Below are 27,446 nucleotides of genomic sequence, written 5' to 3'. Positions count from 1 at the left end.
TGTCTGTTTGAAAACACTTTGAGTCTTTTCATAAGACACTTTCCAGGTGGTACCCCAGGCCCCCAACACTGTCATCCAACTCCACATATGGCTGACCATCCACATCACCTCTGAACGTGAAACATGATTTGATTTCTCTCTGTTCTCCTTTGCCTCTGAGGGCAGGCACATGTAGGTGGATGGCACTTAAATGAAAACACAATTTCATGTGTGACAATAGGTTATTTGTGTAATTTTCTGATACTTGTTGTAGGTTTTTGTGAGGTTAATCAGATGAAAAGCTTAGATGGCTTTTTGCCATGTGCTGTATTATACAACTTTTGTCGAGCTACAAGTGGACATGACAGAGACGTGGCTGTTGTTATAAAATGTAAGGACTCTGGTGTTCAACCAAACTGCAGCTGGTTCGGGGATGCAGACCTTTGCTATGACTAATGCCATTACTGTTAGTTTCTCAGAAGTAGGAAGTACACCACACCGCTGTTTGTGGTGATGCCTTCCCGCTCTGTCGGTTATTCCGCCATGTGCGACAGACACGAAAGTCAGATAATACTTTTTGAGCATCTTTCGCTATATAAAGTCTATTTAGTTGTGTAGAAAAATGCACAACAGTATCAGAAACACTATCTCATACCAAACAGCGTGAGGACTCTTATTTTATGCTGTCGCTTTAAGTTTGGGTGAGAAAGAGGAACTTTGTAAGAGCACCTGAACGCACCATGAATTCCCTGCTGCTCAGTCAGCCCGTGTGTTGTAAACACACCGTGCTCGGATCTGACCAGGACAGACTCACAAAGACACAAAGACACAATGGTAGGACCGGAAACCCTATAGTTGTACTTTATGTGAAGTCTATGGGCCGTTTGAGGCTTCGAACAGTTTCACCCGAGTGACTAAACAGGAATTTAAAACCATTTCAGCCAAAAACAGCTCAGTCGTGTACTTCTGTGTGTAGTTGTGTAGTTATGTTTTATAAATGAACTTTAACGTGTCACACAGTGTTTCTTTGCTGTCTTTTGGTTGTTTGGTCATGTTTTTTCACGACCTTGTCTGGTTTCCAGCAGTAGTCAGGAAGCAGCATTTACACACGGAAGGGCTGAAAGGCGAGTGAAGAAGTTGGACTGAAGCGCCAGCAACAGCTCATAAAACAGGTCATATTTCTACCTTTTCTGCCTCATTATTAGAAACCCAAACCTTCATGGTGCACACACTGCAGCTCTCACAGCCTCAGTCTAACCCTGAGAGAAACAGACTGCGTCCATACGTTGAAACTGATTGTTGCTTCTTGTTTTTCCAGAAAAGAGCTCTTTGTCAGTCAGTGGCTCTAAGGACTCATAGAGCCATCAGTTTGAGGCATAAAGGTCTTCATTTACTTTGTCCATTCTTCATTTAACAGCAAAGGTTTATTTTCAGATAGATTATATCTAACTGGCACTTACCATTTACTTTTTTTATGCACCTCCTTACATGATCTCTGCACTTACTATAAAGATGTAATGCTTTTGGACTGAAGCATCACTGGTGCCCTCTGCTTTGTATCGAGACGTGTGCCAAATGAGTGAATGTAGATGTATGTAAACATAATGCACTTATACAGCGATAAATAAAAGTAATTAAATGCATGAAAGGCAAAGTTATATCACTTTAAATTAGTTTTGCTATTACAAGTTTTCACTATACATAATTTTTATAAGATATAGTCAAATAGTTATTCCAACTTGCATAGACCTCAGGATTTCCTAATTTGCCGTGCACACAGACGATCCTCTACCAAATCCACAATGACGGCCCTCGAGGACGGGGACATGCACACCTTAGGCTCAGAGCTGCCTGCCATGTTTGATGGCATGAAGCTTGCAGCGGTCGCAACAGTGCTGTACATCGTCGTCCGCTGTCTGAACCTGAAGAGTCCAACATCCCCACCAGAGATCATCAACCAAGACACAGCGATCAGCCGCTACCTGCACAAAACCTGCCCACTGCTGACAAAAGAGTGAGAATTTCTGCTTTCAAGTTTTAAAAGTTTAAGATGTAGCTGATTTCTTTGGGGAGCTGTGGTGTGAAATAATTAAGTTTGAAGGAACACAGTAATTATAAAGAAAAAATGTACTGTAAGATCAAGCTGATGGCACTCTGAGGAGTTGTGACCCAACTTGTCAATTTGTTTCTTAGGAGGAAATATAGCCATCACAGGTGCTGCACGTTTACTGTTGTTCCACATGGAGCTCAAACTATTTTGACCATCCATGAGTGATTTTTAGATACATTGAAGCAGAGATTCCAAATAATTTCTGGTCAAAGCTTAAAAAAATAAGATGATTTGCTGCTTTTGTTTGTCATGATACAATTCTTGCATTTATTTTTGTGGTTTGGTCTGTTTAGATATTTGGCCTATAAAATTTGGAGCACTTTATGTTTTAAGAAAATTATGGCTGGCACTTTGTTGTTGACATTTCATAGATAAAAGGGTTAATCATTTAATCATGAATTTACAGATTAATCCCCAGTAAAAGTTATAGCTACTAAAGTTGAATAGATAGAAGATGTTTTTTTTTTTTAATTCCATGGAGAAAATTCAGGTAGGTTTGTGCTCTCCCTTTTTTCTGCCACTTGGGATTCGGACTAGCTCTTAATGGTTTGCATTAAATTTTTATTTTATTCATTATATATTTATTAGCACATTTAGAAGTTTGTGTGAGTAAAGTGTTTGGAGTTGCATGACTAAAATATCAACTAAGAAGAAAGGACCTTCTAGAGTCAGAGTTTAGATTCAGTTTGAAGGACTAGTCTAGCAGTGGCTGTGTACTCGGCTCTTGCAGTTGAAGTGCTGCATGTGGCTGTCTGTTGGCTTCAATCTTGACTGAGACTGTGTTGAAACATCTTTGGGGGAGAGTTAACAGCCGTGTTATATAATATGTAGCTGATCCCTCTCTTCAGATACATTCCTCCGTTGCTGTGGGGGAAGAGTGGTCATCTCCAGACAGTCCTATATGGCAAGATGGGACGCGTCAACACTCCGTCGCCCTGCGGGGTCCGAAAGTTCCTCCCAATGCAGGACGGTGCTACTGCGACCTTTGACCTGTTTGAAGCCCTTGGAGACCACAGCACAGGAGGTCAGTGATAGTAAAGTATCTGGTTAACCTCCATAACAGGTGGTTGTATGTTGAGGACTAAGTCATTCGGCATCTGATCTGTTAACGCATAAACACTTGGACAAAAACAGCGCTGATATTTTATTGAGCTGTTTCACTTTTTCTTTTTTCTTTTTTTTTCATTTCTCCAGAGTTTTATGTGCTTGTTTGGTTTGTGAATACATTTGCCTCAAGTAACAAGCAGCTCATTCTACAGTATTGATGAGCAGAGAGACCGCTAATGAACCTCCTTGTGGGAAAATGTCATGCATTTCAGCAGCCAATTAAATCAACATACAAACACACATGACACCTTCTTGTACACCCACACATGACCCCACTTTGTATGTTTGTGCATGTTCTCCCTGTTCTGTGTCAGATGACGTTACCATGGTAATCTGCCCTGGGATTGGTAACCATAGCGAGAAGAACTACATTCGCACTTTTGTTGATCACTCCCAGCGGCAAGGATACCGCTGTGCTGTCCTCAACCACCTTGGGGCCCTGCCCAATGTGGAACTGACCTCGCCACGCATATTCACCTATGGTAAAGAGGAAACACAGCATAATGGTCAATGACTCAGAAATAAGAAAAAGCGATGGGAACCATATCTTCCTTCAATGCCTTTTTGATGTTTCTTTGTTAAATTTAAGCCACATAATTACACTAACCAAAGGCACGCACTGAGCTTTGAGGGTAACAATAGCCTTTTTCTTAACCCAATCACTAAGTGCTTTCAAAAAGGACAGTGGAGACTTATAATAAAAGTAATAAAATATTGTACAGGTAAAGTAAATAAGATAATAAAAAATAGAAGCCTGTTAAAAAGAGAGTAAAGACTCGGCTCTGTGGATGGTGATCCATATGTCATTCCACAGTTTAGGTGCATGGTCACTTCTAGTTGCAAAATTAGACTTCAGTTTTTCTAGCTGATAAAGCAAGATTAAGTATATGCTTTTCAGTGGTCATATTTGAAACAGTACTCATAAATTTCTGGTAGATGGCTTGAATGTTTATCAGAATTAAGTGAATCTTGCAATAATTTCAAATGTCAGGCTGGGTCTTGTCCTCATGAAACTGGAGAAATTTACAAGCCTTCGAACTCTATCATCGGTGATGTCTTGAAGTGCGCCGTAAGGAGTTTCGGGAAGATTTCATTGTGTGATCTAGTCTTATATGTAAGAGCATTGTGGTGTTAAAAGGGGCAGATAATTTTTTTCTCAGTTTGCGAAAGTAATTTAAGAGAGATCAAGATCAACATTTGAATTAAAATAAGGCAGGTATTTCTTAAAACTAAGATGGAGAATTAGAATTTGAATCAGAATTGGAAACAGAAGTAGAATTCTCTCTAATATGTAAACCTGTCAACATTGGCCTCCAATATCTTTTTCCTGAGGAAAAAACTGAGGGTAAATAAAACAAAATGGGACACAGCAGAGAAGACGACGAAGAGGAAAATGTGATGATAATGAGGAAGTGACTTTTTTTTTTTTTTTTTTTCTGTAATACCATGCTTAAGTTTTCACTACTACACAGTAGTAAAAGTGTCTGTCATGCAGGTTGTACCTGGGAATATGCAGCCATGGTGGGGTACATCAAACGGGCCTACCCCCAGACGCTGCTGGTAGCTGTGGGCTTCAGTCTTGGAGGAAACATTGTCTGTAAGTTTCTGGGTGAGAACCATGCAAACCAGGACAGAGTGCTGTGCGGCGTCAGCATTTGTCAAGGTTACAGCGCCCTCAGGTTGGTATACTGAAGGAAACACACAAACAGGACAGGTATGACAGCTATGAAAATGTAGCAACACTATGTTTACATCTTCAGGACTCAGGAAACATTCGTTCAATGGGACCAGTGCCGCAAGTTCTACAACTTTGTGTTGACAGACAACATGAAGAAGCTGATCCTGTCACACAGGTGGAGCTACACATCAACATTACCTACAGGAGTATTTGTTTAAGTCAAAGATACTGAGAATACTGAAAGTAGAATGTAAAAATGCAGCACTACTTTGATCTCTCCATTGTGTGTGGGTGTGTGTGTGACAGAAAGGATCTATGCTTTCTTCCATGTATATTGAGTTGTTATTGTTGTAGTTGTGGACTTGTGTTGGTGAACAACACATCAATGTTAACATGCTCAGAAGACGTGTTTTCTTCTATAGTTGTACTATCTGTTTATAGATTAGGTATTATTCTGTCAGCTAATGATCAGCTTGAAAATATTAAGTCTGAAATCCATTAGATTTGATTTAGACTGTGTGCTGCAGTCTTGCTGATTGTTCTATGTAACAGGAGCAGTTTACTGAGCATGAGCTCCAGTAACATTGGAGATGCAGACCTGAACAGACTGTATGCAGCTACTTCTCTGATACAGATTGATGACACCATTATGAGGTGAGTTTTGATGGATTTGGATTTTCAAATGCTTCCAACTCTTGCTGCATCTCCTTCTTGTTGCTGATGTACTCCCATCATTTGTCCTGCAGAAAATTCCACAGCCACAGCTCCTTGAAGGAGTACTACGAGAAGGAGAGCTGTGTGCACTACATCCACAAAGTAAGAAGCAAATGTGTCGATATTTCCAATACAACCCTTGGCCGATGTAAAGTTTCATTCAACATAATAATTCATTTGTTTCCTGCTGTTAGACCTACTTTACTATTAATAGTACTGCTGCTCAGGGCTAATACAGTTACTCCTTTCAGAGTTTGGTCTAGACCTGCCTAATGTTAAGTGCCCTGATGTCACTCTGTTATGATTTGGTGCTTTATAAATAAATTAGATTTGATTTGAGTCACTATTGTTGCCAACTGTTGCACTGTTTATGTCTTGTGTTTAGTATGGAGCCAGCAGTGGGAGGCTTGTCTTAAAAGAATGGAAGTTATGTTAAGTTATGTCAAATCAAACCAAATCATAACAAAGTTACATCAAAGCATTTCACACATAGAGCAGGTCTAGACCAAACTCTTGATGGTAACTAATGTCACACAAGTTTTTGATGTTTCTATCAACTCAGTACTTCGAAAACACCCAGGTAAGCTCTTTCCCTCATTTTCCAGCGCCTAAGTAAGCTGGAAGTTGTTATAGATTTTCATATTTAACTCTTCAGTTCACTTACTTAACTGCCTATTTGAATGTGTTAATCCAATATACAAACACTTTTACTTCTGCCACTTAACTAACTTACCCATGACTAAACATTTTGTATTTGTAGTCATGCTGCTAGTGTTACTGCAGTAACAGCATGGAACCTGGGCTAATGAAGTAATTTATACATTAATGTTTCTCATCAGGTCACTGTGCCTCTCCTCCTGGTAAACTCCTCAGATGACCCACTAGTTCATCAGTCACTCCTGGATATTCCACGCAACCTTGCAGGTTTGTGTTTAACTTTCAGTTATTAACGGTGTTTAATTAAAGGTAAATAAAATTTTATGTGGTGATCGTCCTAACTATGTTGAATTGATCATAATGCAATTTGAATCATTAAATATGATGCATCAAATGTTACATGTGATCTTAAACCGTATTCCATAAGAAACTGTAGAAACATTCATAGAAAATATTATTCCCATCCAAGCCAGCAGCAGCATGTATAGAGGACTGTTGGTGCGGGGTTATGTTTTGTTTGGTTTAATTACTTTGGGCTTTACCTAGAGAAGAATGACTATAGCAGTAAAACATTGTCCTCACAGTGATAGAAAATTGATAGTGTGGAATGAATAAACTCATTGTCTTAGGATCTAGACACCGAAGTTAGAGTCTTAAGTGTTGATAAAGTCTTGTCCAAGCTACCTTCTCAACACTGACCAGCCCAGACTGTCTTGTTGAATTTTTCAGAGCCATGTGATCTGCCTGAGCTCTTGGATTATATATATAGAGCAGTGTCTGTGTGTGTGTGTCTGTCTGTGGTTGTGGCCACAACCTGCCTTGTTTTGTTTAGTAAGTCACATGGACTGCGTAAATTAGCGTGTAGCGTCTTAGAGCTTGACAAATGTGATACTACACTTGCCTTTTTATTTCAGTCTAACTTGTTAATGAAAGTTGTTTTTCCAGATCATGACTGGTTTCCCTTTTGATTATGTATAATTTCCAAGTCCTTGAAAGGTACCATTTGTGAAAGAGTTATGAGTTGCAATGAATTTGTCAATATGATTCTAAAACACTTAATAAGGTGTTATTGGGCCAAAATTCTGTGATTGCCGTGTCGCCAGGCAAAGCCAATAGGATATTTACCAGATGATCCTATCAGTCACCCCTTCTGTAATGGAACATCCAGCTGCAAGTATGTTTTGGAAAAGTAGTGTAAGAATGCTATACAAAGACAAAAGCAATGCAGGTTTTGTGAGCATGGATTTTTCTCTTCACTGTACAATCCATCCATCCAGCTGCTTCCCAGACCAGAGTTGTACTGTATCACTAGACCATATGGGACATATCTCCAAAAATGTAGGGGTCTTAACACAGCAGGCAGGCCCTGATGAGTCTGATGAGAACTTCCTCACACAATACATTCCCATCAGTACCTAACCATCAAAGGTTCGTCCATTGCAACGTTTGTCACAAAGTTGGTGACTGTTTGTCTGCACAGGCTCCATTTTGAGTGGGACTTCACCTCCATTACTGTTTCTATTATTGGCAGTTTTTCTGTGTGCAAATGGTCTGCTTGTTGACATTACCATTTAATTGATGCTGTGTCTTTCACCACTTTTCAGTGGGAGACTGGGGGAGCTAGGCTAATTTTTTAGCATCAGGTGATGTTTTTCAACGCGTGCTAGCTGACTACACATGACTTTTCCATTGTGTTTAATAAGCATGGTGTGGAACATTTCATTCCCACTGTGGAACTGCCAGTTTTTGTGCGTGCACAGCATCCTGACGTGATAAAATTGGTTACAGCAAAGGAGGAGTTAGCTGCTATGGAGCGTCTGTGCAGAGTGAGCCATTCCAACAGCCTTTAGGCCTCACTGTTCCACACAGTAACAACCAAATATCCTCACCGCTAGACCATATGGGACATGACTTGAAGGTTGAAGGGACTTAGCACATCGAGCAAATGGTGGCTCAGAACCCTGAACGAAAAAGAGCCATCTAAATAAGAAAACAAGAACAGAGAACATTCTTAAAAAGGCGTTAAGAGTCTTAGGACAGGTGAGGCAGAGAGGTATCCTCCCACCTGTGAGAGAAAAAAACACATCACTATTTTTTCTTCAGAAAGAATTCACAATCCCCCATCAGAAATGCAATTCTCAGTCTCTCCAATAAACTTCATTACTCACAGCTGTCTAATTGGGAACTTCCTCAAACACATCTGTGTCACACAAACACACATTAAAGCCACTTAGCACAGTCGCCAAGCCAAGCCAAGCTAAGCCATTATCCGATGGATGCAGACTACGCACCGTGCGAGCCGGAGATCACAGGACATGGTCACAGCAACACCAAAAAGGAGGAATGCCCACTGCCAATGGCAGCAAAAAGCCGCCTGAGTGAGAACCAGAACCACCCATACCTGGGTGAAAACCAGGAATGCTCACCGCTAGACCATATGGGACATACTCACACCTTTTTAGGGTCTTAGCACAGAACACCTTCTTTACTCACAGTTTTCACTTCGACAACTTCCTCAAACAAAGCTGTGACAATATGCTCCTACCTGGACTTGACCATCAAATCTCTGCTCTTTGATAAGTATTGAACAGTTCTTATTGGTGGATGCATTGTTAAGTTCTTGCATTGGTTTTGTTTCATATTGTTCTGTCAGTTTTTTCACCTCATCCTCAATGTTTTTTCAACCAGATGAAGCAAATGGACAAACTACAAATGATAAACAGTAGATCACATGATTGCACATTTCAGGGATCTCCACACAGTGATAAGCTTGCTGATTATTTATCAAATGATCCCTTCAGTTGACCTTTTGGTAGCTTGAACCCCTTCGATGATAAGGGCTTTCTGAAAGGGCTTTTTAAATTTGTGAACATGTTCCATGCAACAGTATTTTGTCTGAATGGGTTTCCTCTCCCATTTTCTACCAGTCAGTGTTGGCATGGATGGAGATAGAGACAGACATAAACAACCACTCACACAAACAATTTAGAGTCACCCGTTAACCTAAACATGGTGTGTTTAGACTGTGTGAGGGAACCCACACATACACAGGGAGAACATGCAAACTGGGACCGCCTTGCTGTAGGAAACAGCGCTAACCATTGTTCCACCGTGCTGTAGCATATTTGCATGTATACACATTCTAGAGACGTGAACATTGGCCTACTAAACATATAACAAATCGTTACAGGTAGACATTAAATTCAAAGACTGCCATTTGAAGTTGAGAATATTTACCAGATGATTCCATAAGTTAAAATATTTTTAATCAAACTGTCATGAAAGGGGGTTCTGTGAAATCGATTTCTTAACTTACATTGATTCACACATTAGAAAAGTGGATATAGTATAAACATGTTGTGGAAATGATAGATCAATTAAAGAGGAGGGTTTTTCCCTCTCCCTTCAGTGTTGACAGTTATCAACTGGTCCTTCCAATCTTCTGGATCGCTGCCACCATTTTTACAGCTTGCACTGTTAAAAGTCCATGAGAAGGGGTTCTTTGCAAAGCAGTCATTTTCTTTTTCTTTTTAATGTAACTTAGAGGACTTAGGAACTTTTCTTATCCATACATACATAACAATAGCCTAGGCCGTCTTATGAGGCAAGTAACACTATCTCCTTTCAGAATCACAGCAGTCAGCACGTTTACATGCACAGTGCAGTCTAGCTATGGTTATAGCTCGATAAAGCCATCTCATCAGACTTCTGTCCTTGCCCCAGTATACATGCATGGGAGTGAAATTATTATTAATATTATTATTTGTTCAAATCACGTCTCCTCCGCTACGATAGGTGGCGATATGTACTCTTCTGGCTTGTGGGTAATGGACCACTACCATTTGACCTATGACATCACAGACAACAACAGAGGTGGAAAGAAAAAAAGACCAGTGAGCTACCAAGTTAGCCTCTGTATCCGTATTTGCCATATTTGCTATGTTCGACACATAGCAGTCAGCCAGCTTCTTTTGTCTGACCTTTGTGTTTGTGTTTATGTTTTAAATGCCGCTTGACTTCCGGGTCATAGCTTAGCGCAAAGCTTTAGCACATGCGCAGATCACCTCCTCCACCTCCAATCCGATTGTCCGTATACATGCAGAGGTAGCTTGACTTTCGATCGTATTATCTGGGTGTGTTAGTTCGATTTCAGTCGAGCTAACGTGTTCACATGTACTTTAGAAGTCCAGTTTTGGTCGGACTAACACAATCATTCGGTTTTCTAGGTGTCTTGTAAACGTGCTTGCCATTACGAAGTCAGAAGAGCTAGTTCCCTTTTTGGAAAATAGTATTGGAGTCACTGTTTATCTCAGGAGTCATGCAGTCTAATGAAAATTATTTTTTTTGAGGATGCATATAGAAAATCCAAACATCTCCAACTGAATGTTTTCATACTCGAGTAGAAAACACTGTTGATCATCATTTACCAATCCTTTCTATTTCTATCTCTCCAGAGAAGATGCCCAATGTGATATTTGTTCTGACCCAACATGGAGGCCACCTGGGTTTCTTTGAGGGAGCCATGTTGTTCCCTCAGCCCCTCACGTGGATGGACAAATTCATCGTGGAGTACACTGATGCCATCTGCCGCTGGGAGCAGGACCAGCTGGCCTGTCGGAGAGACACACACCAGAGCACAAAAGTAACGCTCAGTGGCTAACCCGTACTGTACGCACATTTTGAAGACAAAAAAAAGACCAAAATGATAAGGATATACAGGCACACATTCAGCCTTTGGTAGTTTGCAAACGTTCCCACTTATACATATTAATACTTCAGCAACTTAAACAGGCAATTTAACCAATTTAACCACAGTCTAACTTACATGTGAGGGACCCACATCCAGTTTGAAGCCTTAAAGTCTTAATAACATACTTTCAAATAAGCCTGCTGCCTCACATCAGTTATAATTTTAAGCACATTAACAATAAAAAAAACATATTACTGAAATTAACTTGAAAAGTTTGTGACCAGACTTAAGTGCCTTAATATAAATGTGATTGTGTAGCTTCTCATAACCAGCAAGTTGCTCCTGATGAGGACTTATGACATGATTGATGGTTTCTTGTGGTTATTTCCAGCTGCTGTCAAGACTCTGCATGACATTGGTTTTATTCAGCTGTTCTTTTAAATACCTTGTACTGCATATCTTAAAATCCTTTAGTAGTTTATTTATTGAAATACGCTTTGTTGTTGAATGGAAATATCAGTTGGAACATGGAAGAAGTTTTGACATTGCACTTCTGTCGGTCACTTATTCCATAAATTATAGAATACAAGAACCCCAAACTAAACCTTACTGCCGTGACAGGGTGATTCTGTTAATGCTGCTTTTTCACTTTGGTCATTATAGTTAAATAGTTATAAATAAAAACAATTTTACTCTGCAAACAGTTTACTGACATGCTATTCAGGACAAAGTTGTATGAGAATTACAAATACAATAGTAGAGAGGAGAAAACTGAGTGCAATTATGGCCTAAACAGAAAGTGACAAATGAGAAACCTGATTCTGTTTATGCGCATACTAAACAAATCGGATTAAAACACCTTTCTAAACTTTAAATAAACTTTAAATAAACTAAACTGGATCAAACACAGTAAAGGCCTCACATTAGATCAACATTAAACGAAGGCTGATTGCTGATCTTTTTGAGTTCCAAAAAGACAACAGTTTTTATAGCTTTATATTAATACTTGAACTGAAATATAGTTGAGAGATATAGTAATAAAAGTATTAAATTTTATCTGCTGGATTCATTTTGTTTTCTGTGATTTATTTGTTGCTTTTGTTCTAAAAAATCTTGGAGAAGTGACTGTTATATATGAAGCAGCTTCCTGTATTTACTAACATCCTGTAAATTCTGTGGACTCCACCCAAGATCATCAACTACTTATAATACACTTTGTATTTTCTCCATGTGCTCCATGATTGTATGTGCAATATGCCCTGACTGAATAAGATATTGATGCTTTGCCTGCACTTTACTGCCTCTACAGTTTTTCTATTGCACTGTATGGAAATATAATATGTCCTGTCTTTTGTTTTGATGTGATACACAGCCTTGACCGATCAGTCTTATTTGAACTCGCCCATTAATAAATCTTTTTCACAAAAATGTACATTTTATGCTTTCTCTGTTTTTTATTCTGTATATGAAAACAAAGACTGTGAGTTATATTTATATACACTTTATTGTACATTTATTGACATTCTCATAGGTGCGCCAGGAAGCACAGTGGGTAAAACTTTATTTTCATCCTGAAGAACAATCTACAAAACATGGGAGACAGGCACTTGTTGGAGTATCAGCCTTTTACTTCAGGGGGAGACGGGTCAGAGAGGATCAGAGAGTGGACACAGATATCTGGGGCCTGCCAGTGTTACAACAAGCTGTGTGGATGAACTTCAGTCCATAAAAAGCACAAAGTCACAGACAGAGGCAGAACATTTGACTCTCTTGTGCCAAAGCTCCTTCATATTGGCCGTGTGTTTTTAATACGTAATATTTGAAATACTTAAATGTATGTGATGGCTTTCAGGAAGTTCTTAGAGTGCGTGCGTGTGTCTGTGTGTGCACATGTGTGCCTTCAACCAAACCAACAAGCATCAAATCAGTCTGCAAACAAATATTTCACTGAATGAAAGTAATAGATGTGAAATGAAGGAATCTAAATGGTCATAGTCATGAACAACCTAAGTTTGATAGTTTATCAATAGCTGCTTATAGGGAATGAAATTATTGTTGCTAAAATCTTAATTCGCTTTGGCAATTAATCTGCAATTGTGTGAATTATTGGCTAAAATGTGTAAACAGCAGAAATGTAATCCAGTATACTGTAGAGTGGAATAATGACTGATAATGGGAAGGTGTAAGTGAGACTGTGTAGTTCCTGTTTGAATGTGCTTTTTTAGGACATCAGGTAAACAGCGTCAGCTCAGCTTTTTTTCAACCACACAGCTTGATGTAGTCTCCACAGTCTATGAGGATTCTTTAATGCAAAATGGCTGCATGCCTGTTTGGCAAAGGGATGGAGGACGCTTAGTCGAATAGTTTGGCTGCCGTGGCCTTGCCATCGTACTTAGCACCTTTTCCATCAAATTCAGAAGGAAGGATGTCGGCGTCAAACTCCTTGTAGTAATTATCCAGCTCATCTCCATGCACAAACACCTGGAGCGGAAACATATAATCAAAACCAAAATCAGAAATGGAAGGTAATGTCACATTTTGATGTCAAGATTTTGAACCATCTCATCATTTAATTGGAACAGTAAACTTAAATCTACAAATTCATAGAAGTGAAAGAGAGTGCAGGAACCAGTAGACGAGAGAGTGGATGGGCTTTTTAAAACTCACCCTCTCTAGCAGCTTGCTCTTCATGAGTGGTTTGACCACGTTATAGGTGGTGGTGAAATACCAGGGCTGGTGGATGAAGTGCACAGCCTTGAAACGGGCAGGGAATGAATCCTGGAAGAGTTGAAAAACAAATGTATATAGATGATGTGATGTCAGTGAAGATAAAGCGTAAGGTCGTCTGTGATAAACGTTGTAAGAGAGAAAAGAATTTGTTCTCCCACCTGCAACATGTCCACCATCTTTTTGAGCTCAGTGGGTTTGATCCCTGACGCCTGCTGCATGGTGAAGCCCTTGAAGTTCTCGATGATGCAGAATCCGTTGATCTGAGTCTCTTCATTCTCCAGCAACTTCTCCAAGATCACACAGTAGGCACGCAGGATCTTAGCACACACACACAGACGCACAAACATCATGTCTATGGAGTTCATCTCTGTTACCAGACAACCCCACTCTGCACATGCCTGGTCACCCAGAACCCCTTACCTCATCAAAGGTGATCTCCTCGTAGTCCCAGTTCTCAATATTGAAGAGCAGAACCACACGGCCGTATTTGTCCCTGCTCTGCAGGATGCCAGGGTAACCGGCCTCGATGGTGCTGCGTACGGCCTCTGGGGTCAGATTCTCAAACAGCTCGGGGTAATCCTTCCTGAAACGCACGTAGCCTGGACAGGGACACGGGAACAAAGCTTGCTGCTGTCATCTACTGCCAATGTGAGGCAGCATTTTTTTTATCTGATAAGGTTTTTAGAGGAGAATCTATATCTATCTATATCATATGAAGTAAATGACTGTATCTTTAGGAAGTCTAATGAGGGAGAGCTTCAGGGTGTCATTGTGACACTCTGAAGTGTCACATGGCAAGCACCAGATCAGTGTCATTCTTTGGCAAGAGAACAATCACTGAAATGTTTATATATTATATAATGTTTCCAGAAAATGTGCCATTTTCACCCTGTTAGTTTGGTATCACTGCAAAGAAGCTGTTGTTGGAGAGCTGTGACACTGCTGTCTATCATAAAGCTGTCAATCACGTTCAATCTCAAATACGACAGCTTATCAGATTTTGACAAAAAGTCATGATCATATGCTGCTTTTCATCCACTATAATACATTTTCTCAGTGCTGGCCTCATAATTACAGCTTATATTGACTGAGGAGGAAAGCTGCCACTTTGAACAGTTCCTTTTCCTCTCATACCCTTCATCAGCTCAAAGGCTCTGGGCACGTCGTACTTCCTGGCTCGGATGAAACGGACTAGCAGGCTGTCTGGTTTTTCTCCAAAGGTGTCCTGCACCCCTTTGGCCAGATCATCTCCTGCATCTGCCTTCTCCTTGATCATTCCTCGTAACTCCTTCACTGCAGACACCCGCTTCTCATCTGTCTCATTCAGTTCATCCTTGGCCTGCAGAAGGAGCAGGGCCAGACAGTTAGCTCACATTTTGCATTTAGATTCTTTTGTTTGCCGTGATACGTTTAAAAGGTTAGCTGACACATCTTTACAGCCATTGTTCCATTCCCTGGCAGATGGCCACAAGCCGTCAAGGCTCGTTGTGTAGTGTTTAGTTGTGGTCGTCCAGCTGAGATGGTATTTTTCTCATGTTTGCTGTGTTTTGTTTTGTTTTTTTTACATATGTGAAATAAAGCCAGCAAGCTGCCTACATCACCAGGGAGTTTTTTCTAATATTAAAGGATTAACTCATATCTCTTGTATGATAATAATATTGTGGATATTCAAAATTAGCAATCATATTATGAACATATATATATATGTATATGCACTACATTGCCAAAAGGATTCACTCACCTGCTTTGACTCTCATATGAACTTAAGTAACATCCCACTCTTCATCCACAGGGTTTAATATGACGTCGGTCCACCCTTTGCAGCTATAACAGCTTCAGCTCTTCTGGGAAGGCTTTCCACAAGGTGTTGTGTTTTTGACCATTCTTCCCGAAGCACATTGGTGAGCTCACACACTGATGTTGGACGAGAAGGCCTGGCTCTCAGTCTCTAGGTGTTCTATTGGGTTGAGGTCAGGACTCTGTGCAGGCCAGTCTAGTTCATCCACACCAATCATTCTCATCCATGTCTTTATGGATCTTGCTTTGTGGACTGCTACACAGTCACGTTGGAACAGGAAGGAGCCATCCCCAGACTGTTCCCACAAAATTGGGAGTATGGAGTTGTCCAAAATCTCTTGGTATGCAGTTCAGAGGTTTTGGACAGTGTGTGACCTGACAAATGTGCTTCTGGAAGAATGGTCAAAAACACAACACCTTGTGGAAAGCCTTCCCAGAAGAGCTGAAGCTGTTATAGCTGCAAAGGGTGGACCGACGTCATATTAAACCCTGTGGATGAAGAGTGGGATGTTACTTAAGTTCATATGAGAGTCAAAGCAGGTGAGTGAATACTTATATATAGTATATATATATAATCTAGTATATAGTATAATATTTTAGGAACAGCCATGCACCGCACATAGGAATTTTCTGTTATTCTGACTTATGAATTTTTTGCAGAGCTCAGCAGAAAATGTCTACCTACAGTATCAACAAAGTTATTAGGTAGACAGAAAGTGTTTACTTTCCTGATGTGTCTGAATATGATGCAGCCTGGTGCACGTGAAACACTGTGTTCTTCTGGGTACCTTCTGCTTGGTGTGGTCTGGCAGGCTGCTGCAAGGTCCAAACACCGGTCCGTGGTCCTTCACAGTGAGACGCTCCAACTTAGCCCTGAGGGCCTGCTCCTCCTCTGACACCATACGGTAAGTTCCACTCTAAACAGAGAGGAGACACTGCTAATCCAACAGAAACATACAGCACTGTTATGTTTCTCATGGTTTTAAAACTACCTGGGCATGGATCTATATGACATAATATGCTTCATTAGATGAGAAAAATACAACCAAAAATGTTTGCCAGGTCAATGTCTGAGTTTTGCCACCGATGCTTTGAGGAATGTTGTGCTAAAAGAAAGATAGAAAATCACAAAAACAAACAAACAAAAAACCCTAAAAACACAAAAAAAGAAGAAGAAGAAGCCAAACTTCTCGGTTGACCAAAGCCATGCAACAATTTTGTCTAAAATGGGCAAACTTGAACTCAGTTATGTGGTTATGTGGTGAAAAGTGGTACACCACCATAATGCCCACAGCTTCAGACACACCTTAGTCGCCAGAAACTTCTAACTGAGCCCAACAGTTGACATTTCTTCATAACAGGAAAAGTGCAGCTGTTATTAACAAGAGTAAAAAGAGATTTTGTCTTCTTTCAGCTGTACTACTTCTGACCTTGCTGATGGACTGGACGTAGCAGATCCATCACTACTTGTACTGAGATGTAAAATAAAGGCTGTGAAAAAGACAAGAGGGAAACATGCCAAAAGCTGATGTATTTGTATTTGCCAATCAACACCGCAGTGATCACATGTATCGTTGCACGTTGCTTTGGTTAAAAGCTAAATGTCTCCCTGTGTCAGTGGAAATCTCTCACACAACATTGTTGTGCTGTTGGTCAAATCCACGTGAAACAATCTGTCCAACCACCCGTGCCCTTAATGAATAGACCTCAGTGTTTGTTTAATCTGCCTCACGAGTCCAGTAAAGCCTGTAAATACAAGTAGTCTAGAAGACCTGAAGCAGGGATCAGAGATTAACAACTAATTCTACTGTAGCTGGTGATGGCATCCATAACTGTACGATGCTGATCTGCAGCGAACGGGTGTTCGTCCTGAGGAATGACCCGTTGTGAGGGATGGATTACTGAATCGGCCAAACAGTTTAGAGTTTCTAACACTTGTTTATCTCTGAAAAATATCTGATTGAAACAGTTTCAGATAAGTAAAAGAGTGGATACTTACAACTACAGCCATGTCTTCTGCTCTTATAATCAGCTTCGCACTGTGTGGGGAAAATACAATTTATGATCCCCATGAATCTCAGTAAAAAAACAAACAATTGGCACATTGTACTCCACATTGATTCCCCTTCATCCCACCATTACTGGATGATGTGTTGGGAGATTTAAGGTCAATACCCATTTGTTTCATAATCAACAGGCTCACACTGACAGTCAATCTTTAAACACTTCAGTTACGCTTTGATAAATTCTGTGAAACCACATTTTTGCGGAATCAGTGAAATATACAAACATTTTAAAGTTAATGCCTGTTCAATCTTGCTTAGTTTGGAATAACTAGACTAAGTATTGGAGCTTGATAATTGCTAACCTATTTTTGAAAGAAACATACAAACACACAGTCATGACCCCTTGTAGCTTGTCGTCTGTGACTTACTACATATGTGGCAGTAAACTGAACCTCCTTTTGACTGTCGGTCACACAAAACGAGCAAGTTTAACCGTTTCGAAAATCACTGAACCATTTTCACTGTATTAAATGTGACCAACCATCAAACGGGAAACAATAGAGAGAGAAATCTATGATAAAATGGAAAATAAAAGGCTTAAAATATTTTAATCGTAACTCGTAAAATATTTGCCTGCCAAATTCTCTTGTGCTTCCTTTGATACACATTTCTATGACATTGGTTATATTTGCTGTATTTGATCATTGTTACTTTGATGCTGATATGCAGATCAGGTGGTGCTTTCCCTTTTTGATGATAAACTCTGTTTCATACATATTGAAATCTGCAAATTCATTAGTCCTGAAGGTTAGAAGAGACTGACAGATGTTTCGGCTGTTATACTGGAGCTGACAACGATCTACCATCAGAGTTTCAGTCTGGTTCATAATGTGGTTTAAACACAGAGACCAGTCACATGAGTGTTTGGAATTTTAGCATTTCTGACCACACTGGGAAATCAGCTCTGAATCTTGCCAGCGTTAGTCACATGATGCGCTTACTGAGTGAGACTTTACTGACAACAGTCTGCAGTCACATATATTTAGTGCAAGCAGAAAAGTTGTGTCAGGAAATGAAAAGCAACACAAATGTCCATGGTCAAAATTCACAGTTTCTCCCAGAAGAGTAGTAAGATCTGAGCCAGACTAGAGAAGGAAGTGATACCTCAGTATCGGAGGCCAAGTCTTACCTGAGACAGGTGAAGTTGCTGGCGGGGTGTCGGAGGGGTCTGTGTGGAGCAGGAGGACTGGGAGCTATGATTTGTAGTGTTGGGATTAGTGGCGTCACAGCAGATTACGCCTGACAGCTTTCCCTTTTTCGTTTCCATCAGCATAAAAGTGGCAGAGGGTGTGAAAATGGGGGAGGGGGTGGGATGGTGGTGTTGCTTTTAGGCCAACAGTGGAGGTGCTCCCTTGATGGGAGGCAGGAATGATGCAATGTTGGGTGTACACTTTGGGTAAGAGGTGCTTTAAGGAGGTGGAGAGATTTGATTACATTCCAACACGACTTTGACGGAGTGAACAGTGACCATTGTGACGGCTGATTTCTGCCATGTGAACACACTGAGGAGTCAGTTTCACATGTTTAGAGGCACGATGGGGGAAAGCATGACGATGATGTGGTCATTCACCTAAATTAACCACCAGCAATGTTTCTCTGCAGGTAAAATGTTAAAGTAACACCATTCTTGTTACTACTTCTGTACTTCTGTACAAACTATGGCTGACAATTTTTACTCAATTAGTATAGAACAAAGTCATAATGCTGAGAGCTGAAATCAACCTGATAACCAGACATTTTAAACAATTTCTAATATAACAGGAATTTAGCAGCTTATTGCTGTTCAAAAGGCTAAATGTAGTTTGATTCTGCACGATTTAGTGTGAAACTGCCAAATTTGGATCAGATTCTTCTAATTTTTGAATCATTAACAATGTAAAATTAAAAAAATAAAAATTACAAAGAAAAGAAATCAGGGAAAACAATTCACAAATTATCACGTCTTTGATTTAAATGTAGAAATTCTTTTCTGTGACTGAGATGGAAAACTTTGTTTTCATAGATCAGAAATTTCACACACACAAACACACAAACCCACAGCCACTAGCCTCACTACAAGGATTTGGATTTAGACTTAGTTGCATTAATAGCAGTGAACATGGACCCTAAACTACCCACAATTCCTGTGATCAGATTAGTTTTGACACAAACAAACTGTACATAATGACAATATGCACGTGCTGATCAACTTAGATAGATATCGGTGTGTGTGTGTGTGTGTGTGTGTGTGCTAACACTAATGTAAAGGTTTATATAATGTGATCAGCCCTTCATCACATTGCACACATGTCCCCAGGCTTCCTGTCTAATCACAGCTGAGCGATGCTGGGTAAAAAAATCTCCAGATTAATCTCCATTGGGAAATGCAGAGGTGTGTATGAAACAAATGAACAAAGAGTCACTGCACAGCAAGCACAGAAGGAACCTGGAATACTATTTTCTCTCATTTTTCAGCTTCTGTAAACTCAAACCCCGTAGACGGGAATTACAGGGCTGCTGTCCCATCCATGATAAGCAGCAGCTACATTAGTGGAGTGCTGTTTTGGGTGCTGATGACACCTATAGAGTTATCACTGTGGCAGCAGTCAAAATTTGAATCATAAAAAAAGGGCAATGAGAATAAAAACAGCATTCACATTACAGAGATCTGTACAGAGGAAAAATCTGCATGTCTGCATGTATGTGACGGGTCCCGTCTCATGAGGCTCCACTGTGTGGCAGTACGAGCTCTGGCCTGCTCACTGACCCTTCAAATGAATCAGCTGACTGTGATGTCTGACGTTACTCTGAACTAAAATAATCTGAATTAGAGTTCATGAAACCACAGATGTCAGATCAGACACATTTAGTTTTAAGTTGAACATACGCTTTGTTTGAGATACATGAAAACTTGATAAAGCTCAAAACAAAATGCAGCTGAAGAGCAAAGTGGGAATGTAAGGTCACTCAAAAATCTCAAACCTGACAACATGGAGGCCAAATGATGATTTATCATCACTTTTTTTACGATACAATCAAACATTTAAAACTGAGTGTGAACTGAGAGCAGGGGAGAGGTTTTATCTGAGAGCAAATGTTTTTTTATAACCATTCTTTCATCCATTTTTTAAAGAACATTTAGTTTTGAAATGTTTCTTCCACTTTATTTCAGAATATTTTTATAATTTATACTTTTTAATGTATTGTCATTACTGCTAATGATCATGGAAGCCACTGGCATCCAGAATGTTGAACTCATGATTTCCAATAACGAATCTGTGAACTGATCAGCAGCATGTACACAACCACAGTTATACAGTACAGGCCAAAAGTTTGGACACACCTTCTCATTCAAAGGAATAGGAAAGTGGCCTGTACTGTATGAATATAAATGTGGGAATCATCTCTATTATTTACCTTTGACTGTTGTGTTCTCTCAGGGATAACGCCCTCCTCACTGTGAGGTCCTCTTTGATGATGGACTTGTTGGCAACATGTTATTCTCCTTGTCCATTTTCCTCACTGTGACCCCGGCGGCACTAACGTCACAACACACGTTTTGCACCTGATGCAACGATAAAAGTGCAGGCAGCCGACCAGTAATCTGCTAAATTAGGCCTGATCTGCTCAAGAAAGCGATTTGGGAAACAAAATTAGATGGATTGGACCTACAATGCTCCTCTCTGTTCTCTGACTTGCAGCCTTAGCTGGGGGCTGAGTTGAGGGTTGAGAAGTGTGTGTTCATGGATTTGAGTGAGAACCAAAGAAGTTGAAGCACAAAGACAAAGCCATGGAGGATAAAATATAGAGCTTCACCTCCAGCACACTGTGCTGCCTGTGTATTTATATTAAAATTAAATACTAAAGATAATAAATTGGTATCATGGCCACACCAGACAGATTTTATTCACAGAGATTTAACTGTAAATGCTGGGAAAGACAGAGCAACAAATAGAAAAACAACCAGAAACTTAAAAAGTAAAAGGGGAGCTTTTGTGTGTCACTGCGGTGACACATTCACTCTCTTTTGGCCAAATCATAAATTGCATCAAAGGTTTTTAACTATCTGGAAACTATGCCACTGGATGATTTCACCAGCTAATCTAGAGTTAGAGACTCTGACCAAAACATTTCTCCAACAAAAAAAGGAGCTGTGGTTTCATCCATCAATGACACAACGCTGCTGTTAAAGCTGATCTGGCAACAAACTTCCACTCTGATTGTCATGGACTGTATCAATGATGAACTGATTCATCATGTCTGAGCTCACCTGCACTCTTTGTAATTTTCAAAGAAAATTCTGACAATTAACAAGCAGCGTTTTATTTTAGAAAACACTTAAAAATATCATTTTGCATGATGGTGTGGAGTCTGTGAGCATCAAAGTGAGCAGACCCCAGGGAGGTGTCAGCTCTCACATACTCAGATGAATTACCTTTTTAGATGGCAAACTGATGTGATTCTTTCTACATGCAGGGTGTCGACCTTTCTCTTGTAGTGCTCTTAGTGTTGATAGCTCTTGTTATTTCTTTCTTGCTGTACTGAGCTCTGCCACTGGACCTGAAGGCCAGGTCAGGGAGTTTCAGGAGGGATTGCACTGGCCTTGTCATCCTGGGTGGACTGAGTAAACCCTGGTGCCTTTGTCCACAAAAATAGGTTCGTGATAATTTAAGTATGCATGCATTTTCATTTATTTCCATGTTTTGTGTGGTTTGATGTCCCTATAATGTGGCACAGTGATCCTGCACTGTATGTAAGGCTGCCAATTTCCATCCAATGGGGATGCTGTCAGGACCACCTGCTGCCCAGATTCCAATATTTGTTGTGGCTGTTATTTTCATATCTTGTGAACAGTCCTAAGCGCTGCCTCAAGTGTCTGGCTTTATGAAGTGGCCATTCTAACATTATGGTTTACCTTTTTAGAGTAAATATTCTGCATTCATCAAGACGTCACATTTTTTTAACAGTGTGATCCAAAATCCATCCTGGACCACACCAAAGGACCAAGTCCTCCTCTGCAGTCCTCTGTCCTCCTATTGGTCCAAACACAGTTCTGTCATGATTTAAAAATATTTGACTATTTCAAATTTGTTTTGACAAATGACTGCATGTTTTGTTCACACAGGAAGTCAGGAAGTGAGATCTGACCATAAGTGGTCCCTTGAGATTCCTGGGGATTTATTAAACCCACATGAATGTCCTGGACTTGACGAAAACCTCTTTCTGAACTGTTGACCTTGGTGTAAAGTGAAGCTTTCCTTGTGCTGTCACATTCACTTGCTGAAAAAGTCCAAATCATAGTATTTCGTGTTACCGTTTTATTGGTGTATTTCAGAGCAGCTTACAGTGCAAGCTAACAAACAATGAACTGTTTTATAACACACTCAAGGCCACATACATGGAGGTAAGTGAAATACTTCAGGTGGGGAGTTGCAGCAGTTGAGTTTCTGTATCTATGGCTTGATATTAGCCTGCTCATTGTTCCTTGGAACCTTCAAGCAGGAGCAGAGCCATTTGGACAAATCTGAACTTTGCACAATTTAAAACCTTTAAGAGAGGCAACACTTTTCATGCAATAAATATTTCCAGGGGTATAACAACTGACTATCAGGATGAACTTACAGCACAACAAATTTAATCTGTTAATACAAACTAAGTTTCAAATGTATAAGTTAACAACTGTTTATTAAAGTCATGTTCCCTAAAGTGATACAGTACTTATGTTAAGGTGAGCTTCACATCATTCACACATCTCAGCTGATGATATTGTGCTCTCCTCTCATGGGCTCCCTGCTACGACATCATCTGGCCAGTACTCATCCTGCATGTAGTGGTTTGAGGAGATGTAGCTGGGCTTGTATAGAGAATGATGGTCACTCAGCTTGTTCTGCAGTTCCTGTTCCCATTCGCCCTCCACCAGCTTGTAGAGGTCCAGGGCGGCCTGTGCGTCCTCCACCGAGCAGTGGCCTCTTTTTCCAGTCTGGGCAGAGACACAGAGAGGGTCACAAAAATACCAGACAGACTTCAGATGTGTGTGCAGATTTAAAGCAAGGATGAAAAGAACCTCTACAGCTCCTAAGACCTACATTCTCCATGTATTTTGTTGTCTGTCTGTGTCTCACGCACGCGTCCAATCATTTTCGGGTCTTTCGTTCACGTTTCTATCTGCCTCACAGTTCAGCAGCTGTCTTTTAGAGATGCCTCAGGTTCAGGAGATTGTTCTGTCACAAGTTTAAAATTGTTCTTTAACAGGAGGTTTGAGTCAGAAAAGGTTTAAACCATTTGTGACTCTGATAGTTTAATATTAGAGCTGCTTTATCTTTTTAAACACATGAAATCATTTTAGTCATTAAAGAGCCATGACTCCTGCTTGGAAGAAGCAGGTCAATATAAACTTATGAGTGTCCCCTGCTGGACAAACTCTATGGCCACGCTTTTTAATTTCACTTCAGTCATCAACAAATAGACTCAAACGGTTATTTTATTTTTCTGCTAATGTTACACGTCTCACTAGAATTTTTGTATTAATCTCATCAATACATTCAGACATTGTCTGTTCGGTTCAATGCTGGTGAGAAAAAGATGTTTAAGTGTTGAACATATTCTTCACAAAACACCATCAACTCTTCCACTTTAACAGGTTAAAGCTTTTCACTAATGTTTGTGATAGAGAAAATTATTTATAGATCTCATTTAGCAGTTTAACTATACTAATCATTCATTCACTCACTCATCTTCAAAGACCCATTTCTGGGTCATGGTGGGTGCTGGAGCCATCCCAGCTCTCACTGGGTGAGGGCGGGGTCACCCTGGACAGGTCGCCAGTCCATCACAGGGCCAACAACCACTCACACTCAGACCTTCATGCAACATGCAAACTCCTATAGTAATTATTTAGCATATAAAACACCATGACAGAGCTCTCACCTGGATTCTCCTGTTCAGCAGCTTACTGGCCAACATTTTGAGGGAGGGGCAGCGTTCTCGGGGGAAACCGGCCAACCGGCTTAGGAGACGCATCATACTAGTGTCCCTGACCATGTGACATGGATGGATTATGTCCAGCACCTCAAAGTCGTTGTGAACGGAGTGGCCCACAACCACTTTGCCCTCAAGTATACTGACGATCTACAGAAGAGAAGCCACAAGTTAATAACACAAACATTATATTTACCTGTTATCAGTGGCACGCGCACACACCACATCCCATCTTAGTGTTTCTGAAACCAGTACACACCATATGTGGAAGAGAAGGCAGTGCTGGGCTGACCTGCTCTGTACTCTGTACTCTGTCCTGATTGTGTGGTACAACCTGTCAATCACACAATAAGCCACGCCCCCTAATACACAACCTGCTTATAGGTCTTTTCCCTCCTGAAAATGGAACCAACATTCAAAAATAGCATCATGTTATATTGAAGACTTGAAACTACAAACTGAGACCGTAGGTTCATCAGCAAAAGGTTTCCTGAGCCAATAAATCAATTGAGAAGTAGAAACATTTTCCCATAGACTTCAATCCAATGACTCATTTTACACGCAGTGGAGTTGCCCCATGCTGGTCATTAGATATAATGCAGTTTTAGACTGACTGTGAACCAATTCATACTCACTGGTTCATTAATTGTACACCAAGCAACCAAAGAATGAAGCTCATCTCACCTCTTCCTTGGCCTCAACGAAGGGGGTTGCATTGTGAAGATGGTGCCGCCGAATGCCACTCCAGCGAGTCCTGTAGTCTGTGACAGGGTGACACGGTTGGATGTAGCTATCATATATGATGTTACCATGATAGTCCAGGATGGTGCAGCGGGCCAGCTCGCTGCAGCACCCGCCAGGCCCCGTCCCCACCATCTCACAGTCCAATGCCACCACAGTGTTCGGGCACAAACTGAGACACGGAGAATTGCAACCACTGGCTGAAGGACTGGCCTCAGAGGAGAAGCCACTGTCCACCTCCCAGCGGTCTCTGAGGGCTGAAACTAGTCTGACCTGATCTGGTGCTTCAGGCACAAACTCAGAGTCTACAGTCCTCAGCCTCTCAATGCTTTTGTCCTCAGAGTTCAAAGTGCTTTGGCTTTCTTGCACTGAGCTGCTTGACTTAATTTTTTTGACCAGTTTGTTTGTGTCCAGTGGTTTGCAGTGGTTGTCACTTCTTTTCCTCTTCATGTTGGAAATGATCTTTTGATGACATTTCTTGGCGCCTTCATTCTCCATAGTGTGAGCTCTGTTGCAGAAGTACTAGCAGTTGCAGAGATGCCCCGAGGAGTTTATTCTGTTTTGACGCCTCTGCCATCATTATTCATATTCATTTCTATAGGGGGAAAAAAAAGATTATCATTAAAACTTTTTTGTGGGTGATGACAACAGTTCAAGATCTTTATTAGAAATCCTCTCCAAAACTAGCACTGACGTTGCCCTTTGCCCAGGGCTGATGACTGACAGTCCACATTCCAGCCTGGCAATCAATGATCAGATGATTACATAAGTTAGTAAATTTGCAGAATTTTTAAGGAGCGAGTTTTAGAAATGTCAGATGAGTTTTCTGAGCTAATGAACGACACCAGACACCAAATTCTGTTCATGATCAAACTTTTCTCTCCATCATTACCATATTGGAGCAATAAATGAGATGAACCCTGAGCTGTTTGTTCTCCACAATGAAAGCAGTCCACCTCAGATGTCTCTGGGACAGCCCGCCTGTCGGTGTGCATCACGGCACCTCTCCAGAACTTCTGTTTTCTGAGTCCAGTTCACTCTCCACCATCTTTTCCAGCCTTTGCATGCCGAGCCCTGATTGGCTGCAGTGCTGCTGTCTCTACTCCCATTTAATCTCACAGCATGAGCTGTACCAAGTTCTGATAAAGTTTTGTGACGGGCTTGCCTTCGTGTATTGAACGGTTCAATAACATATTGAATATTGTTGCATCCCTACTGTCTGTCATGTTGAAAGATAAATGGAAGTACTTTCCGTCCGTTCAGCCTCAGTAGTGCTCCGTCAGGGAGGCCGGCTGATTTAGCGAGCTAAACAAAAGCCACGTCTTTTCTCAGAGAACGGTATCACGTCCGAGATGAAGCCGGGAGGTTTGTGTTTTCCATGAACGTTAACAAAACACAGAACGGACACATTAAAACAAACCAAAATGTATAATTTGTACGTTACCTTCTCCGACCGCACGTGTTCGACCTGAACGTGTCTGGACGTAACCACTCAGCTCTTCCTCTGATTGGTCGCTTCTCTTCTTCGTCTCCGGAGGAAGTGTTCAGATGCAGAATTGCGTCACAGAGTCGCCACCTACAGACGCAACACAACGTTGCCTCCAAAGTTCGGTCGCACAGTAAAAACAACTTTCACCCTCCGGCTCATACGTTACTCAGCAGTGAGTGATGAAAGATCAACTACTGCTGGATTCATTTATAAGAACCAATTGGAACAATATTTAGCGGTAAATCAAGAAAAATCTCATTCATTCAGTTTCCAACAATGCATATATGCATGCTTATAGTAGTTTTCTTAGAATATGTAGCATATAAAATAAATGTCTAATGTACAGAGGTGGGTAGAGTAGCCAAAAAATGTACTCTAGTAAAACTACTGTTACTTCAGAATAATAATACCCAAGTAAAAGTGAAAAGTACTTGGTGAAAAAACTACTCAAGTACTGAGTAACTGTTAAGAAACATCTGATTTATTTGGTAATGAGCATTCAATCGCACAAAATGACAGCAAGTAGAGTTTATCCCATCAATAAAATAATAAAATAAATTAATTAAATTAATAGATGATAAAATAATACCCTAAAACGAAATTATCTTTAGGTAAATTCAAGCACCTCAATAAAAATAAAATCAATGAAATAATAGAGTACATAAAAAAATTACAAAATAACTTAGATTACAGCACAAGTAACACAAATATCCAAACCTCTCTACTTTTTC

The 27,446-nt window shown here is 40.5% G+C and overlaps 3 protein-coding genes across 10 annotated transcripts; 1 reads left to right on the top strand and 2 right to left on the bottom strand.

The window, feature by feature from the left end:
- The first annotated feature begins 719 nt into the window (after positions 1–719).
- On the top strand, positions 720–12,361 carry LOC115056590 (monoacylglycerol lipase ABHD2-B-like). 8 transcript variants are annotated; one of them, XM_029523144.1, is made up of 12 exons: positions 734–813; positions 1,062–1,151; positions 1,298–1,361; positions 1,760–1,993; positions 2,938–3,113; positions 3,511–3,678; positions 4,692–4,875; positions 4,957–5,049; positions 5,427–5,528; positions 5,621–5,690; positions 6,428–6,512; positions 10,700–12,361. In XM_029523144.1, the coding sequence occupies exons 4-12, from the start codon at positions 1,782–1,784 to the stop codon at positions 10,903–10,905; spliced, it is 1,296 nt and encodes a 431-aa protein (XP_029379004.1). In that variant the 5' UTR covers positions 734–813; positions 1,062–1,151; positions 1,298–1,361; positions 1,760–1,781; the 3' UTR covers positions 10,906–12,361. The 8 variants fall into 8 exon arrangements, with proteins under 8 accessions (XP_029379005.1, XP_029379004.1, XP_029378999.1 ...); XM_029523139.1 differs by lacking the exon at positions 1,298–1,361; XM_029523142.1 differs by having other exon boundaries at positions 1,062–1,361.
- A 926-nt stretch (positions 12,362–13,287) lies between these two features.
- Positions 13,288–18,244, bottom strand: rlbp1b (retinaldehyde binding protein 1b). Its single transcript, XM_029523686.1, has 8 exons — positions 18,180–18,244; positions 17,462–17,501; positions 16,251–16,379; positions 14,800–15,004; positions 14,086–14,264; positions 13,824–13,982; positions 13,603–13,713; positions 13,288–13,416 (listed from the first exon to the last, which is right to left on the bottom strand). The coding sequence occupies exons 1-8, from the start codon at positions 18,242–18,244 to the stop codon at positions 13,288–13,290; spliced, it is 1,017 nt and encodes a 338-aa protein (XP_029379546.1).
- A 4,582-nt stretch (positions 18,245–22,826) lies between these two features.
- isg20 (interferon stimulated exonuclease gene) lies at positions 22,827–26,711 on the bottom strand. The gene is made up of 4 exons (XM_029523610.1): positions 26,671–26,711; positions 25,170–25,821; positions 24,435–24,635; positions 22,827–23,487 (listed from the first exon to the last, which is right to left on the bottom strand). The coding sequence occupies exons 2-4, from the start codon at positions 25,722–25,724 to the stop codon at positions 23,287–23,289; spliced, it is 957 nt and encodes a 318-aa protein (XP_029379470.1). The 5' UTR covers positions 25,725–25,821; positions 26,671–26,711; the 3' UTR covers positions 22,827–23,286.
- Positions 26,712–27,446: the final 735 nt, after the last annotated feature.

The sequence above is a fragment of the Echeneis naucrates genome, chromosome 16, assembly GCF_900963305.1.
Source record: "Echeneis naucrates chromosome 16, fEcheNa1.1, whole genome shotgun sequence".
Classification (NCBI taxonomy): domain Eukaryota; kingdom Metazoa; phylum Chordata; class Actinopteri; order Carangiformes; family Echeneidae; genus Echeneis; species Echeneis naucrates.
The sequence above is the reverse complement of the archived record's forward strand: the minus strand, read 5'-3'. Positions and strand labels throughout refer to the sequence as shown.